This window comes from Strix uralensis, chromosome 1, assembly GCF_047716275.1.
Source record: "Strix uralensis isolate ZFMK-TIS-50842 chromosome 1, bStrUra1, whole genome shotgun sequence".
Classification (NCBI taxonomy): domain Eukaryota; kingdom Metazoa; phylum Chordata; class Aves; order Strigiformes; family Strigidae; genus Strix; species Strix uralensis.
In genome coordinates, this window is record NC_133972.1 from 56,317,665 (window position 1) to 56,336,022 (window position 18,358).

General features: G+C 37.9%; 1 protein-coding gene across 14 annotated transcripts in view; it reads right to left on the bottom strand.

The window, feature by feature from the left end:
- The window catches only part of PARD3 (par-3 family cell polarity regulator), a 457,578-nt gene that overhangs the window by 174,652 nt on the left and 264,568 nt on the right, over positions 1-18,358 (bottom strand). For all 14 annotated transcript variants that reach the window (XR_012628846.1, XM_074867651.1, XM_074867643.1 and 11 more), the window contains 2 exons: positions 6,797-6,985; positions 6,151-6,321 (listed from right to left, as the gene is read on the bottom strand). Coding sequence is in view for 13 of the 14 variants with exons in the window: in XM_074867651.1 (XP_074723752.1) it covers positions 6,151-6,321; positions 6,797-6,985 (360 nt within the window). In the remaining variant the exon portion in view is untranslated. The remainder of the gene's footprint in view (positions 1-6,150; positions 6,322-6,796; positions 6,986-18,358) is intronic.

Consider the following 18,358-nt stretch of genomic DNA (forward strand, 5'->3'; position numbering starts at 1 on the left):
TAAAATGGTGGCATATACAATAAAGAGTAAGATCACTGAGCATGATGGACATGGCTCCATGGGGAACACAGACGTCCATGGGCAAATCCTGCCTCAATGGGATGCTGGAGTTACACAAAGGCACCACTGAGCTCTCTTGAGCTCTCAGGCAATGAAACAGACATGACATATTTGCATTTTCAAAAGACTCTACCAAGGCTTCATATCAAAGGCGTTAAACAATTTTCTTGAGATTGGACTAAGTTTTTGTTTTCTCAGTTGAAATCTGGCTAAAGGGTTGGACACCAAGATCAATCATCAGGATGGAGAGAAGCCAGCTGTAGGTACTCCAGGGACTGGAGCTGGGAACAGCTTCAGCTGAGGAGCAGCTTTATCAATGACCTGGAGAAGGGAGTGAACAGTGAAATCATTGTGTTTGGAGAAGATGCTAAAGCCTTTTTGATAGTTAAGTGAACTCCAGAAGGTCATCTCAAAACTAACCTAGCAAGAAAAGCAAAAAACCAAACCTGTCATATCCATTTCAAAGTAGGTAACTAGGTAATGCATGCAGGGAAAAATAATGCTGAATGTTTTCTATTTCCACACATACCAGAAAAAAATAAAAATGCTTGTTTGTTTCCTTTCTTTTATAATGAAACCACACATTTCCAAAGTCTCTTCACTGATCTGTCTACCAGTCAATTTATTTAAACAGTTGATGAGGTCCTTATATGGTCTGGATTCATGACACTTTCTCTGCTTCACGGTTTGCTCCGTTTTCAACTCAGCAACTGAAGCAAAGATGATTAGGCATGCAGAAAGAAATTTGGGGATCTGCAAATCATCTGCAAACCTTCATTTCAGGCAGATCTGGCAAGACATTAATTCTGTCAAAACAGGGAGATAGACAAGATAAATCCTTGAAATCTCCCACTTTAAGGAAAATGGTGATGCTCTTTCTCTTAATGGCAGACAAGTGCTGCCTGTGTGTGACATGAACAGAGCGCAGACGAGCACTCTGTGCCTCTAAGCTGTCCAGGTTGCAGAACTGAAAAGAGCAGGACCCCAAAAGTAACAATTACCTTTATTTTCTTGAATCAGCACATACTGCCACCAGCTGCACGGATCTGACTGACAGTCGTGCCTAAGCACTGTGTATGTATTATGGCCATACAGTCAGCAGCTGTTTGCCCATACAGGCTAATCATAATAATATTACTAATTAACAGAACAAGGTGCAAGGAGCTCCAGTGTTTCTCCTTAAATCTTCATAATTTAAAAAATGTCAGCCCTGAGTTGAAGATCTAAAAACCTGATGGCCACATCTTCTGAAAACTGAGGTGTTAAATACTGGCTGTATATGAATATCAAGTCAATGCTATTTGTTATTCTTCCTGCTTTTGCCACTGTCTACACAACTTTGGGAATGTACCTTAAAGTCTCTCTTTCATTTATATATGGAAGTTGAAGAGTCAACACACAATGCTGATCAGAGGGCAAAGCTGAAAGTTGAAACCACATATTAGAACAGCATATTTAACATTTTTGAAAGGGGGGCAGCAACCTTAGATATATCCAAATCCCAAACTAAATGTTTTTGTTACACTAATCTAACAGAATCCATCAAATATTCACTGTGTGATTTTTGTCTGCAGTGGCTGAGATATTAAACAAAGCTTTGCAATGTTTGTAGTAGTGCAGCTTACAGAATTAACTATATTACTGTACTCTGTGTAGACGTAATGCAAACAGGAGAAAAACTCAGATACACAGTTTTGGCTTGGAGTTCATTCATAACTACCACTCACTCCATGCTTATATCAATATTTACTACAAGATAATTCACTTGAAAACCTGGATGGATTATAGTCTATCTCCTGGTGAGTCAATGAAAATTCTTTCTACAGGCAACTCTTCAGTTCAGTAAAACCACAACAGCATAAAAACGCTTTTCACCTTCTGGGAAGTTTGTGGTCTCTTTTGAGTTTACAGTTATGTAAGCGCTGATGATGTAAATGATCTTCTCACTACCTCTCTGAAGACAAGATAATACTCTTATGGTGTTTATGTACATTTTTATTGTTACTATAATTGCTTTGGAGGCTCAGTCTACAACATGAAAACTGGTGAAGCTGTATGAGAATAATGCTGGCATGAGAAAGGAGTATCAGAGGTCACTTCACAAAGTTTTAAAATAGTTTCATGCTCAAGTTAAGTAGACTTTGACTTCTGAAGCCTAAGAAAGTTTTCTGACAAAGAAACAGCTCCTCTGCAGCAGACTGGAAGCAACTGTCCCTGCCTGTCTAAACCCAGGAAAACAGGGGCTGAGCCATCCTCTCTTCTTGACAGCAACCAATACAAAAAGCTTGTGAAAATTCTGGTCTGAACTGAAACACAGAGAAATGGCACTCTGCAGAACCGTGCTGTCAAATGAATTCTACCCATCCTCCAATTCTTAGGGCTGATAGTGAAAATGAATATTAAAATCAGAAGAACAGTATTCAAACTACTAACTTTATTAAAATCCAATTCAAACTCAATTTTATGAAAGAAAAAGACTGTGTTGCCTATCTGTCTCAAAAGAACACAGTTTGATTTTACAAATGCAAAACAATTATTGGACTTGAAGCCAGGGGAAAAAAAAGGCTTGGTTTTTTTTTCTTCTTTTTGCTGTTGTTTTTTTAACAACCAGATAGCAAATGCTTTTATGATCCAGACATTTAGAATAATTATTTTCTGCATTGGCATTATCACCCCTTGTACAACTTCCCTTTCCGAGACACTTGTGGCTGCTCTGTGGCACGGCGGACAATCCCAGGGCACAGAGTTCTGACCTCATGCCACGGTGCAGGACTGACCACGCCACTGGAATGGGAAGGGAAGGAACACTGCTGTTGGTGATGCACAAAGGGAATATAATCAAGCTTATTCCACTTAACTGTGGTTCTGCAAGACTAACAAGAGTGTAAGCTATAATTTTGTCCACAAAGTGGGCACATACAATGCTGAATCAACACAGGAAAGAAATCATAGAATCATACAATACCAGGTTGGAAGGGACCTCAAGGATCATCTGGTCCAATCTTTAAATCAGTTGAACAGGATCTTTTTTGTTGCTGTTATTTTATGGTGACTCCTTTGGAGAACCAAAAGAGGGAGAAAAGCACAGAAAACACCAGAGAAATACTTTCTCAAAAGGTAAACATTTCTTTTTGAGAAAAAACAGTAAAATCCCATTTCTGAGGAACTGGGGTTGTTTAGTATGGAGAAAAGGAGGCTCAGGAGAGACCTTATCGCTCTGTACAACTACCTGAAAGGAGGTTGTAGCGAGGTGGGTGTCAAACTCTCTGTCAGTCTCTTCTCCCAAGTACCAAATGATAGGACAAGAGGAAATGGCCTCAAGTTGCATGAGGGGAGGTTTAAATTGGATATTAGGAAAAAATTTCTTCAGCAGAAGGGTTGTCAAGCATTGGAACAGGCTGCTCAGGGATGTGGTTGAGTCGCCACCCCTGGAGGTATTGAAAAATGTGTAGATGTGGTGCTCAGGGACATGGCTTAGTGGTGGACTTAGCAGTGTTAGGTTAATGGTTGGACTTGATGATCTTAAAGGTCTTTTCCAACCTAAACAATTCTATGATTCTATGCTGGTAGAAGGTGTGATTTATCAAGATAGGGTCTGCCCTTCTGATGCTTTTACTGCTTATCTGCAAGCTCCTGAATTTGCCACCAGTCAGATGTCATTTATTTTTTGTTCTAATACTAAAAATCTTTGCTGAGACTGTATACTAGGCTGGTGGCAGTTACAGGAATATTCTAAGGGGACAACTTGTGACCAGCGCATCTAAGTAATCTACATTGCTGAATTAAGCATAATATAGCTGAGGCTGCCAGACAAGGCCAATATCGGATGCTCCATGGGAAAGTGAATATCACTGCAATGCTCAGCTGCACACTGCTGCTCTCCAGCTGGGTCTCAGTCCACACATCCATTACTTAGGGGCTAAGCTGACTAAATACCATACTCATATATGGTATTCACGCAAGATACATAAATAATACTATCATAGCTTATCAGTATTATATCATATTAATGATATCTAAAGTTTAAATCTGTCCAATTCTTGAACAAGGAACTAGGGTTTAATTGCAAAATGCTGAAGAAAAAAAATATCTCTTCACTTCTCATTTCATTGAAGTCTGGGCATTGCAAGACTTTCAGAAAATTGACTTCTTGAACACTGCCAGCTCAGCACAAATAGCTTTACATTCATGCAAGTTGTGCTTTCATCATATTAAAATATGCAAACATCATTGACATCGTATTTCCTTTGGATGAATGTCATGAAAGCAATAATTCCTGAGCAAAAATAGTTACAAAAATTATTTTGTAAAGATGGTCACTATACCAATAATTGCATATCATCACTTTCCCAAATCATCATGGCTCATCTCACTAGTTTATTAAGGAGTTGGGAGAACGCATAAAGAACTGTAAAGTAGGCCCAGACAGATGCAGCTCCCCATCCTGCTCCCTCTACAGATGCATTTAGTGTACCAAAACCTGGTTCTAGCATCAGTTCTTTCACCTTGGAGCACATATACTGTAGACTTGAGATGTGCCATTTTTGCCATGTGATTTCTGCAAAATAAATCACACTAAATCTCAAGCAGTTGTAGGGCACCAAACTATTGAACCTGAACGAGCAAAAATTCTATCGGACTTAAGGACAAATATCTTTGATTCATTACTGCTGGGTTTGCCTCATCATGTTTAAAAACACCATCTTGATACATTTGCTCTAGAAGACTTTCACTAAGAGAAAAGTGATCATCATCTACACCCTTTTTGAAAAAAATATATTAAACAAAGAAATAGTCTAAAATATTTCACCCTTTTAATGTAGTAACATATAAAATGTATCTGAAATTGAGTAGGAATAAGGAACAGTCTCCAAAGGACAGTCTGGAGTCCAAGTTCAGAATTAGGGCTAGAACAGGACATCATCAAATACAAAAAGGTCAGAATTTCTTCAATACCAAGTGAGAAACCACGTGCATCCAAACTGGCTTTCCAGCAGTGTTCATATATAAACATGTGCGTATGTGTACTAAAGCTATGTATAAGCAGTTAATCAAGAGCAGCTTGATACTTTTAGAGAGGTTAGTGTCTTTTTCAGACATGATTTTATAATACACTATGGACTGGAATTTTTCTAAGATCAATTTTATGCGTTAAAAAATAAATCATTCCTTTCCCCCCTAGGCAGGATCAGCAGTACTAAACCAATTTGTGCACATCATATTTGAAGCACGATGCTCAAGAAATAACATTCCCGATAAGCCCTTACCGGTGTTAACAAGAACGAAAGAATGACTTTTAGATGTCTTAAGAACAGATGCTTCCCTGACCCACCATTCAACTGCACCCTATTTAACTCAGTGCATTTCTCCAATTTGTCAAAATCATTTTGAAGTCTAATTCAGTCCTCCACAGCATCTGCAGTCCTTCTCAGTATCATATGCCCACATATTTCTACTATACAGCATTATTTACATTAATCTAGAAGATAAACTATTAGAAATCATGAATATGTTTCAAAACATCAACACATTAACATTGCACTGGAGGAGACAGAAGTTGCAAATATTATCAGAAAAAGAATCACCACTTTACCCTGAATTCAGTATTTCTTACTTCCCTGCAGTGAAGTCCAAGACACAACACATTTAAAATCCAAAATAACAGAATTATTTGCATTAAGTTTTGCAGAATCTTTACATGGAACTTTTAATGTACTCCTAATTAAAAAAAATTAAAGTGACAAAGAAGCAAGGCAGTTAACACTAAGTCTGTAAACAAAAGATTTGATAAACCTACATAAAAAACTCCAAAGAACAAAAATCACGTAAACAGTGGGATCCAATTACAAAATCAATATAGTTTTATTCAGTGTTTCCTGTTATTCATTGATGAAAATACTCAAAAGAAAAACTTTATTGATTGGTAATAAAGTTGGCATGTCTAACACTGAAATTCAGATCATTTTGCAATTCTCCTTCTTTAGCTTCTCAAATATTATTTTCCAGGTCTCAGAGGAAACATGACATCTTCTAAAAACACAAATACATTAGAAGTGAAAACTCCCAGTCCCAATCTCAAAAGTGTATTACCTCATTGCATTTACTTATTCGCCTTGCCACAATAAGCTGAATCATTCCCCGTTTGTTTCCTTCAGTGGACATGGACCTCCTTAAGGTTTCCATAGCATCTTGATTTGTTTTGCCCAATAATGATTCTCCATTTACTGCTATTAGTTGATCGTTCACTCGAAGCCTGCCATCCTGGAAAAGGAAAGATTATAGCTAGTTACATAAAACACGCACAAAAGAAGTTTAGTCTGCTGGAGAGAGGAAAAAAACAAAAGAAAAATAATCAAATAACTATGCTTAGTCCTAATAGTTTATGGCCAAATGAACTGGTATAACAGCTTCCATTGCAGCCACTGTAGGAAATGTCTATTCCAATTATAGATTGGAACTGCAAGCTATTATCATAACCTGTTTGCACAAATAGCATACTAATTGAACTGTACCAGAGACGGCTCCTATCCTTCCTGAAAATCTGTTAGGGCTATTTAAATCCTGGGACATGCAAACATGTGAATCTGAGTAGAAATCTAAATGTTACCTCTGATGGTGTAATTGGAAAAAGATAGTTACAGAGCAATCTCATTCTTCTTGAATCTGTGGTTATTTTCAAAACAGCCTTATTATAGAAAACTGAGGAAGACCAAAGTACACAGATGTTCCCTCTTACCTTGGATGCTGCTCCACCGTTAATAATGGACTTGACGAAGATTCCTAAATCGGCATGGTTTTCTTTTGACCGGTTACCTTTGACGCTCACGCCAAGTCCAGCTGATCCAGAGTCATTCAGTGGAACTTCAAATGTCAGGAATTCCCTGGTGCCATCAGGTGTGAGGACAAGCTCCTCCTCTTCTGCTTTCTGTCGGGAAGATTAGCATGGGATTATAGAAGACCATTTCTCTTTGGGAATTCTCCTCCCTCTCAGCTATTAGCATTAAAAAACCCCTGCTTTTAACTACAATGCCACAATATTTTCCACAGTAATTATTTGAAGAAACATGCACAAATAGTGTATTTTCAATCACCTCCAACTGATGCCTAGATTCAGAAATAATTTAGGTTTGTGTCTAAGCGCTTCTCTGTCTAGTAAAATAATTGAATTGTGTGTCATTACTGAATGTGGAATTAATACCAAGTCATATGTAAGCTGCTATCTCATTAGCTGAAAGAGAGCTGTATCAGAAATACTTTCTTACTTGCAAACCTACAGAATTTTAAAAATATCTTCATCATCTATGGTAGCTTTGCAGTCATGGGGAGAAACTAAGTGCAAGAAAACTAAATTAAAAAATTATTCATTCACCTCATTTTGATTAAAACTAGCTATGTTAAGAAAAACAGAAGATGGCACAGCTAAGATCTGCAACAGCACATCTCTCTGCTATTGCCAGGCTTAGCATCAAATCTAGGTCTGAGTGCCAATTTTCCTGTCTTTCCTGGCTCTGCCCCTTACCTTTGTCCTCTTACCCACATCTTTGGTTCTTTGCTGTCCTCCACACCAAGTTTTAGCCTGGCTGGGACAATCCCAGGTTTTGAACACCTGGAGTTGCAATCCTAGGCCTGCCAGAGTCCCCAGCAAGGAGCTGCTCAGCGACCCCCTTCCATGAACCCAAAAGCCGTGCAAGTGCACGTGACTAGCCCCTCGCTTTGCCTCCTGCCAAGCTCAGGGTGGCGTCAGGCTGGGAGCAGGGACCCTGTGGTGTTCCCACAGAGCAGTGGCACTCGTGAGGGCAGCAGACATGGGCACAGCACCCAAGAAAGAAAATGGTCAGACCCTGAGGAGGAGTGCTCACACACAAGAGGCTGCTGCCAAAAAGAAGAACGGGAGGCACAGGCTGTTCACCAGCCCCGTCCCTTGCAGTAGACACTGTCCACTTGTCTCTGACTATCTTTCAGTAATAACGAAGTGGTTATAACCACTTTTGGTTATAACTTTATCAACTAAAGAAAACAGCCACGCCCTTAAAAAGGCAATTCTTTGCAGTGGGCCCATTGTCTGACCTCCAGAAAGATGCTCATGAACCCAACTGTGCTGTTTATTCCTCACCCACATGAAGGAGAAAGAGTAAGAGAACGTCCACCAAAAGGTGCACACTAATGTCCAAGAGTCAGCAGTTCTTCTCTGGAAGAATTAATCTGGCCATTTTTTTTTCATAATCTTAGCAAATACGTCACCTCCCTTACTGACACTGATTTTATAGTGACTTCTCCCACGTCACTCTCACCTATTTGCAAAGCTCGCTCCTATTTTTCTTCTACTCCCAGATACTTGAAGCAAGACAAGACACATGAGAAGTTAATGTGTGCCTGCTGAGCCATCCCTGTCTCTTAAGACCTGAGGAAATACAAAGCTGACAGGCTCTTCTGAAATCCAAACACAGACTACAGCAAAGATAGATGTGAAAGCCATGTGGAGTACAGCAGACTGAGATGATCAATTTGGGCACAAGCATGCTAGTTGTGTCACCATTGACCTAGAAATGCAATGCAAAAATGTCACATGGGAAGGCAGGCAGACTGCTGAGAGAACCAGAACAGCCGAGGGAAGAAAAACAGGAGCTCTATCTTTTCCCACTTGGTTAAAAGCATGAACCTTAATGTGTTCACCAGCCCTTTCCCTTGCACTAGACACTATTTGCTTGTCTATAACCATCTTTTGTTTATAACAAAGCATAATGCTTCATCAATTAAAAAAAATAATAAAGAGCCCCTATCCAAGGCTGGCTCGTTTATGAACCCCATTACCCAAATACATCTCTTGGCCACACAGAACAGCAAGATCTGTGCTAGCTGTCAGGAATGCAAAGGTGCACTGTGTCTGTGGAAAAACTACTGGATCTAAAAATTACTTCCCACATTTAGGGTAAATTACAACCCTAATTTTCCTGCTTGGGTCACAGAAGCACTAGTTACAGCACACATTTGAATGCATCTTTTGTCAGCTGGCTGTAGAATAAAACAATCTGAGACAGATGCACGTTACCTTTTAGTTTCTGTAATACTGACAGTTTTCATATTCCTTAATAAACAGTAGTAGGAATAAAAGTTTGTGAGCCAAAAGGGAGATAAAGCCAAGGTATGATGTATGGGTAACCCAAGGAAGCACATAAATTTATGGGATTTTTCTGTACTACTGTTATAAATTTACACTCAATCTCCCCTCTCCCCCAATATTTTCTAATCTTCTAAAAAATCTGCCAGAACTTCAGCCACAGTGATCTCCCTTCCAGGGCAGAGAACTAAACTGCTTCCCTGCACAGCCTGTCCTCGTGGGGTGCACTTCTATATGCCAAAGGGTCAATTGGAGAGAGCATCTCAGTAAGCATCCCCAAGGACTTGGCTAATGGCCTCTACGCTACTTCTCTTCAGCAAGACCAAAGAGGCATTATCAGCTCAGCACTATTCTTAATGTGAGGCTTCTGCTTGCTTGCTTTCTACAGTTTTGAATAAGAAAATAAGCTAATAGCAGACTACAGACACCTGAGTGTGCAGGTGAAACTTAAGGTCTAAACTTGGAGCAAACTACTCCTTAGCAGCTGCTCGAGTGATCATCACGATCCTGCTCATGAAAAAATGAGAAATAGCAGCCTCAGCGCTGGAACAGAAGTATTGAAGCCATGAGAAAATTGCTTGACTCATCGAAAGAAAAAAAATCATCATTACTGGGCTAAGGCTAAATTGCTCTACGGACTTCATCGGGTATCCACAACTTTTTTTAACTAAGCTAGCTTGTTTCACCACCATACCTGTGTCTGCAGTTTTAGGGATATGAGAAGCCTTTTGACCTCTAGAATTTGTTTGTCATCTGTCAGTACCATATGCTTGAATGTAGATTTTAAAAAGAGAAAGAGATAGAGAGAACAAACATTTATTTTTGATATTGCACAATCTTTTCTAAGAATACTTAGGAGAAAAATGTGGCTTTCAAGAATAACTGAACCATTAAGATTCAAGGAATATGGATATGAAAGTACTGACTCTTAACTTCTGTGCCACACCACAGCACCAAGTAAGGTCTTACTATATATGATATATTGAATACAACTTCATACATACAAACCTTGGAACAGAACTATATAGTGGTCAGGAACCTCTAAGCATGCCATAAAGGAGACACTGTCTGAGAAATAAGCAGGAAGATTTTAGCCTGGTACCATAATATTTTGAACCAAATTTGCAAAACCAAAACCAAACCAACAGAAAAACCAACAAAACCTCAAAATGGCTGAGTCCTTTGTTCCCCAAAGCCCTTTACAGCACAGAAGCAGTGATTCTCCCCAACCAATTAAATATCAGCTATTATAAAAAAGTAAAATTTGCACCGAAATTGTGTGGAACATTTAGATACTTAATGTAACAAACCACAGAAATTCCCTAATACATCCATGAGACAACATAAAAATGCACAAAAGTCTAAAATGCAGCTTTAAAAATTTCAGTTGAGAACACAATCACTTCCTAATTGCAATAACTTCCATTTGATCTTGATACACTCTAAATTAACAGATTCACTATGTCAATCAAACACCTCAACACTATTTTCATGATTAGTTGATCTGTGGGAGAAATTTATTCCTTCACATACTTTGACAGGCCAGAAGTAAACATGCAAGCAAAATTATGTACTGTGAACCCTGAACAACAAAATTCAATTCCCTTAAGATTTTTCATATACTGTGTCCAAAACAATTAACAGCAGAACAATATTCTGCTCAGACAGAGTCTGCTGAGGAAAAGGTCATCTGAAATGACTATGGCTGGATGAATGAAGCTGCTCAAGTATGTAATTTGTAATAAAAATACAATTGGTGATAAAATATGTAGGTGACTTTTTTTGCTTCAAATTCATACTTAGCATCGATTTATGCTAAATGACATTTGATACAGGTTTTTCACTTTTTAAATACAACATAAATATATTGTCAATTTAAAGATAAACTTCCTGACTAGAGCTAACTTATGGCAGTGCTTCAATACATACAGAGATTTTAAAAAGCCGTAAGATAAACAGGAGGGAAATTATTTTTCTCTTCTACGTAACTTTGGTTTCTGATCTGTTCATAAAACCTGATTTAATTTTATAAACAACATGGACCTTGACACTAAGAGTGCAGTAAGTTTATCTCATCATATTAGTAACAGCATCTCCTCCTTATTCTTTTATGTTTTAAATACTATGAAGAAATTTCTTGCTTGGGACTTCTTCCCTTTATAAAACCTCATCAGGGTTCAGCTGGTGAGTAAGCAGCATGAGATAGGTGAAAAAAAGAAACGTAACAGTGAAGAAAAGCCTCCTCCCACCTAACGGGGGAAGCAATTTTCAGTCAAGCTGGGACAAGTTTCCAAAGTGGCTCGCTGCAGATACATATCTGGCTGCATTCTCTCCAGCAAAGTTCATTCTCTAGCAAGCTTAGACATGCTGTCTTCTCAGTAGCTATTAAGTCACTGAAACTTGTCTGCAAGTTACTTTGTGATTATGTATAGAGAAATGTTAATCATGGGACTCAGCAAAATTCCAGTGTGCTCCTGTTTCCTTTCACAGAAGCAATTAATAAAGCTCTGCATCCCCACTCTTTAAGGGTAACCTATATTTCCAAATTATGTATATGAAAACATGTACATGAAAATATTTACAGGGATCTTGTATGCACATGTATATGCATGTACATATACAAACAGACCCTTATATATACCACAATGATGAAATTCACATGGATAAGCTATGTAACTATAGCACAAACCCTACCTAATGCCTCCAATGACCCCATCCACACTATTCACTTTACCTGCCCCCAAATCTGTTGTGTCCAGCCTTCTACCATCACAGCCCTAAGCCTGTAAGCCTCTGTAAGCCTTAATTATTACTTTGTTAACCTATCAACTTTTTTCCTCACAAATGTGTCTTCTCTCGTTTGAATTTGTCCAGACATAAAGTCTCAAGTTCTTGAAATATGAGTCTGAAGTCCCATGGATTTAAGAGCTCACCACATCTAGGAAGCACAGGGTGTAAAAGTAAGAGGACTGGAAATGGCAAAATCCCAGGTTTAGTCATTTGGTTCCAATAATAGGGAATTCCAACCTAACATCACAGCCTTTTCCAGGATATTTTCAATCTTTAGAAGGTTTTAATACAGCTTTCATTATTTTCTTCTTTCTCACAAGGTACCCTCGATACTAAGAAATCATAACTCCTATACACTGGGAAACCAATAAAGTTTGTCTCAGTATTATTACAACAAAATGGAATTCTTATTTTAAAACATGCATGATATACACGAGAGAGAGGAGATTTCACTTAGTTACTGTGCAAAGACATTCTTGTCATCAGAGATGACTCAAAATGTTTTGTCCTTCAAGTTAGGGGCGTGACACTGCTGTCCTATCAGGCCACCTTCTAAAACTGAGATACACCAAAAGATGATGACTCACTTTCATCATATGCCATCACATGCACAAACATAGAACACGTAAATCAAACAGCTCCAAGGAACCAAAACAGCTTCCTTGGTCAACAACTGTTTTGTGGGGGGTGATGTTTAGTACTTATAAAAATGTAGATTTATTACTGCTGGAGGTACTGAAAAGAGAGCAATGTAGGTGGCCTGCAACACACCTCTAACTTCAGCTGAGGCCTCTCCTCAGGAGGAATTACTGGGAGCTGATGGATCCTGCTGTGGGTAGGCATTAAAGATAAATATAACTACAGCAGTTCTATCAGATTTAAAAGTATCCTCCGGCAGAGAAAAGCCTGCCTACTGATCCAATAGTGACACGCACACTCCAACCCAGTTTCCTCCTGAATACAACAAGGCCTTTTATCTTTTTTTTCTTTCTTTTAAATCAAACAATCATGTGTTGCATTACAGCTTATGAGGGCCTACAGTGTCTACTTACCTACTTATAAAATGATATAGGGCTCAAGCCAACTAAACAACTAAAATTCTTATGCTTACTTTCTTTTTCTAACTCTTCCTAGGTTAAGTATTTTAATGTCTCCCATATGTTACATAAACACTAATGAATCTTATTTGCACATATACACTGAGACTCATTATTCATATTAGCTAAGTTAATATGTCACATCTGGCAAAGACTGCACTCTTGTTCAAATCAAACAGCAGCTGCTAAATATCAAAACCTACATCTGAATTCTGAGATTTTATGGGAAATGTGGTCTGCTTTAATTTTAATCCCATCAAGGAGAAGTTTTTTGCATATTATATGTGGATTAACATTGGTACGTATTTATATGCAGAAATGCTAGCTCGGGAAAATACTGAAAAATGGGCCCGTTACATTTCCAGTTATGTCCATTTTAAGGATTTCATTTAATATCAAAAACCGTATTCCATATTCAAAAATATCTTCAGTTTAATGTTTTTGATGGATTAAAAAAATAGTTTAGGAAAAAATTAAACATTTTCCAAAGCACAAAAATTCTGGCATGTGATTTTCATTTAGTATGAAAACCAAAGCTTTGCAAAGCCCATGTTTAAGTACATCCACATGTTTGTTATTTATCTCTATGAGAAGGCCATCGCTTGTCTGCGCTAACATTACTCTCCCTAAAGCTAACACTCTGATCTGGGCTGTTGTAAAAACTGGTTTAAGCAGTTGAGATTCTACATTTCAAATCAACTGATCAAACCACTAAAAATATTTCGTTGGTTATGCATCTCAATACTTCACACAGGGACTAGTGCATTGTCGTTACCATGACTGTACTTTACCCAGGCCAACAAACCCTGTTCCAAACTGTTGCTCCTATTCAGACTTTGTTCTTCTACTATATGTTCTGAAACAAACATGTGATTGTAATGCTAACCCCATTTCTTTACAAGATACTTATCCTAGAGAAGTGTAAACCAAGGGATTAGATACACAGCAGGTGTCTGCTCTGCCAAAGAAGCCTGTAAAGCTACAGCTCTCTGCACTATCCCTCGTTCAAGAAAAAGTTCAATGCCCAACACACTAATGACAGAGCTCCATAAAAATCTTTATATTTCTCTCACTGGCCTATTGGATGTAAAAGACCTGAAAGGCTAAAGAAACAAATAGAGAGTGTCTAGGAAAGTCAGGCGGAAAAACAAAGTTGAAAGGGAAAAAATGCCTTTGTAGAAGTCCATGGTAAGAAACACGTTCCACATGAGGCAATGCCCATATGGGGTGCTGGAACTGACCTGTATCTTACTCCTGCTGCAGACGTTCAGGCAACCATGGCAAACTACTTCATCTCACTATTTTCACTGGATTTAATAGCAACAAAGAATCAACACCAAAAGTCTAAAGCCAATAGTGCAGTAAAACAAGCTTTGCACACAACCAATGAGTTTTCAGAGGTTTAAATAGGAACTTTAAGCAACAATGTGAACTTTGCACTCACCCAAATTAGGACAAGTGTTTGAAAGAACCTGATGACCCCATTGCCTGGGTAAGCAGGTGATCAACTAAAGGAACTCGTGGACCCTTTCAGTCTCACACCCTATTATCTGTCGTTTGAATTGTAAATGCCTTATACAGTCGATTTATTATCCAAAATAAGGTAAGGTTGGTATGTAGGAAATAGTGTAATAACGGTGAACAATGATGTGCACACCAGTGTGGCTTCAGGATGACTTTGCAACGGTGGCACTGAGGCAACCCTGTTACAGAACGTCAGTGGATGGACACATACATTGCCTTCCACAAAATTGGCCAGCAAGTGTTATCAATGCAAGCGTTAAGAAAATGGTTAAAGCTGCCCCACAGTGCTGCACAGAGCCAGCTCGGGTGTGCCACACTGCAGCCAGGTAAATCACCTGCAGATGACAGAGTCAAAACAATAAGCCTGAGGATCAGTCCCAAGCACAGAGTTACACAGAAGTTTATATGGATTATTACTGAATGTTCCAGGAAATTCAGACTACTCAAAGAGCATTCATAAACACAGTCACTCAATTGTTGTATTAATTATTCACTAGGAATTAATGTCTCAGCTCTACGCATTAATGCCCCAGAACATGCTGTTCAATACTAGAGTACCTCCTATGGTAAAAGACTGAAGACAACAGTATCCTGCAGAAGATCACACATTCACTACCTCTTTCTTTCATATGTCAGCAATCTGTTTCTTATGTCACAACTTTATTAAAAATATAATATGAAACCACTGAAATTAGCACTAAAAAGGCTTTTAAAACATTGTAATCACCCTTGTGCCTCACACCATTAGAAAATAAAAAGGTAAAAAAATAATCAGCACCAGTTATTTGCAGTATTCCTAAACAGCTTGGAAGCAATAATAGCATCAGCTTAATCATCAGTCAAACCTCTCCTTTTCCGATAAAATCATTCTGTATCTAATGATATCAGCACTGCTATTGGTGTAGGCTGATATTAGTCAATGTACGATCTTGGCTCAATTTTTAGACATTTGGATTACCTATTGCAGCAATGGAAATTGATGAAGCTCTGAACTGTTCTCCAAAGAAGGTTCTGCATGAAGGAAGATTTGCATCAATTGAATGATACTAAGATGCTATAAAAGCTGAAGTTCTATATAAGTGCTAAATATGAAGTGGTGGGAACTTACAGCTTTGAAAAATAGCTATGGATACGCACCCAGTGACTACGTAACTTGAAGTAATACAAACAGCTTTTCACCAAAAGTAAAAAACAAACACACACTCACCCAGAACACCACCACCTTAAAGCTCAACACTGACAGTGCTCTTTTCCCCCCAAGATTAAGCTCCAAGAATTTTCCATCCATCAGTCAATATAAATTATGTTTTTCCAGGCGTTTGCTAGGATCCCTCTCATACTCATAACACAAAAAGTTGCAAACAAAAAGTGTACAAAAATAATTATGCATTAGCTCTTACAAAATGCCTCTGACCACTGTGGTATCACCCCATTCCTATGGGTGATTAGTTTTTGCATAAAGAGTGTAGCTAGCTAATTTACTCAGAATCATACAGAAAAGTCTGTGGCAAGAACAGCAACTGAACCCAAAAATGCTGATAGGTTTAGCCATGACATTATCCCAGAGTTCTGAAAAAACATGGTGATCAGAATTAAATTTAGATAATAACAGAAGTATCAGATGTTCGTGTTCAGAAGAAAATAAAAAGCAATCCCATTTGCAATTTCTATCAGGGCTGCTAAACATTTATATATTGTTCCAACACACCAACCGCTCTTGTTATGTCACTGTTACGAATCCTGCATTCACTAAAATTCATAACATTCTGCTCACTTACAGCAATTTGACAGAAAAACAAATGAGAACAGAAAACTGAAGCTTTCCCATGCTGCTGAGTGCAACAATCATGGAATTAAATCTTGAATTCTAACTTTGAATCTCTTTTTACCAATACTCCCTAGAAAATACTTATATGATAATTATTATTTTTCTAGCATTATGCTTACATGAAAGTTAACTTGTCGGTTCTGAATTCAGAAAACAAACAGTGAATGACAATTGTAAAAGCAAAGTATTACTGAAACACTACTGACTTTCAAAGAGTATGAGGAAAAATTAATTGGCAGATGTTTTACATAGCATAATTAACAGTTCATTTCAATGCTCCGTAACAAGATTAAGATAATTATGCTTAGAAACAGAAATGTAATAATGATAAATTACTAGTTTTCATATTACGGTCAATCTTCTACATTCCAAATAATCACCATGTTTAGAAATAGGTGCATCTGTTCCATGCTGTCATCAGCTGTACAAATGGCACAAACTCGTGACTGGGTGAAACAATCTTTCAACTAAGATACAGGAGATTTCCTTGCTTCAGGAGTACACGGAGCGCCTGTTCCGTTCGTCAGCAAAACAGAAGGTAAAAACATCAGTACTGTTTTCACCAGGGCACAGTTACTGGATAGAAGCTGAAGCTGCATTAGCAATTTGCATTTCTTATGGATAACTAGAGAGCAAACTTAAATTCTGCGAGCTTAGCAAGTTATAAAAACTCCTCATATGGAAGTTCAAGAACGAGAATGCAAGAATCTATATTTTGTGATGATGTGTAAAAATATGAAGTCATATGCTTCCCTATATGGGTAGTAAGAAATAACTCTCCAAGGATTTCAGGCCACAGATAAATTAAGAAAAAATATCTTTCAAGGTTTTCTTTTATTACATCTATGAAGACTAACTACTGCATCCATTTCCAACAATATCAGTGTAAATAATTTCAAGGTAACAGTTACATGAATGTAACCTCTGAGTGTTAATAATGTGTAGATAAATTAGGCTTTATCTTTTGGGGTCTACATATAAAATTCATTTTAGGCCTTCAATTTTCAAGGTTTTTTTCCTTTTTTAATTTCAAAGGTGCATTTTTCTTCTATTTCCCCACACAGACATAACAACAAAAAAAATTCACAACCATTTTGCCTTTAAATTAAAAACAGACTTGTATTTCACCTCTCCCTCATTTCTATAGCTTCAGTGCTTTCATCATGCTTTTTTTTGTTGTTGTTTTTTTTGCTTTGCTTTCTACTATCAAGTCCTTGACATTGGAGACTAAAACCTCACAACTAACAGCACAAAGATCAGAGCAGACACAGAAATAAAAATTGCAAGATTAGAAATCTCAAAGACCTGAAAAGTAGACAGAGGAATAAATAGGGATTGAGGCAGAAACAAGGAGAATAAAGGAAAGCAATGAAAAATACTTTCAAAAATAATAAAAAAGTGTGTGACTGTATTATTAATGTGCAGCTGAGGAAAATTAGTTCTGTAGAACTGGAGTATCACGCTTATCCAAAGCAAAGTAGATTGGAAGAAGGGAGGTAAGTGCAAAAGCATTGTGCATTATAAATACCCGCTGACACCTTTCACGTTTAGTCCATTTTTTATTCCCACCCAGGAGAAGGCAAATTTAAAGAGACCTATTGTTCCTACTATTGATCACTGTTGCTCTAAGCCTTCAAATAAATAACAAAAAAATCCCAACCCATAATGAATGAAAAACCCAAGACATTACGCAAAAAAGATTTTTGTATTGACCAGCTCTGTAGCTTCCTTCCCTCACTAACCAAATACATCTCCACATGTTTCCCAATTCACTTCCTTATTTCCAAGGCTTGCTAGGGCTTTCTGGCTGGTTTTTCAGAAACACCTACCTACTCATATGCTCCCTGTCCCTCTTGCATAATCCCCTGGCTAACAAGCAATTTTTAGCTTCCATCTACAGAGAAAAAATGAGATACACTCATCTTCTTTTGGTCTTTCCTT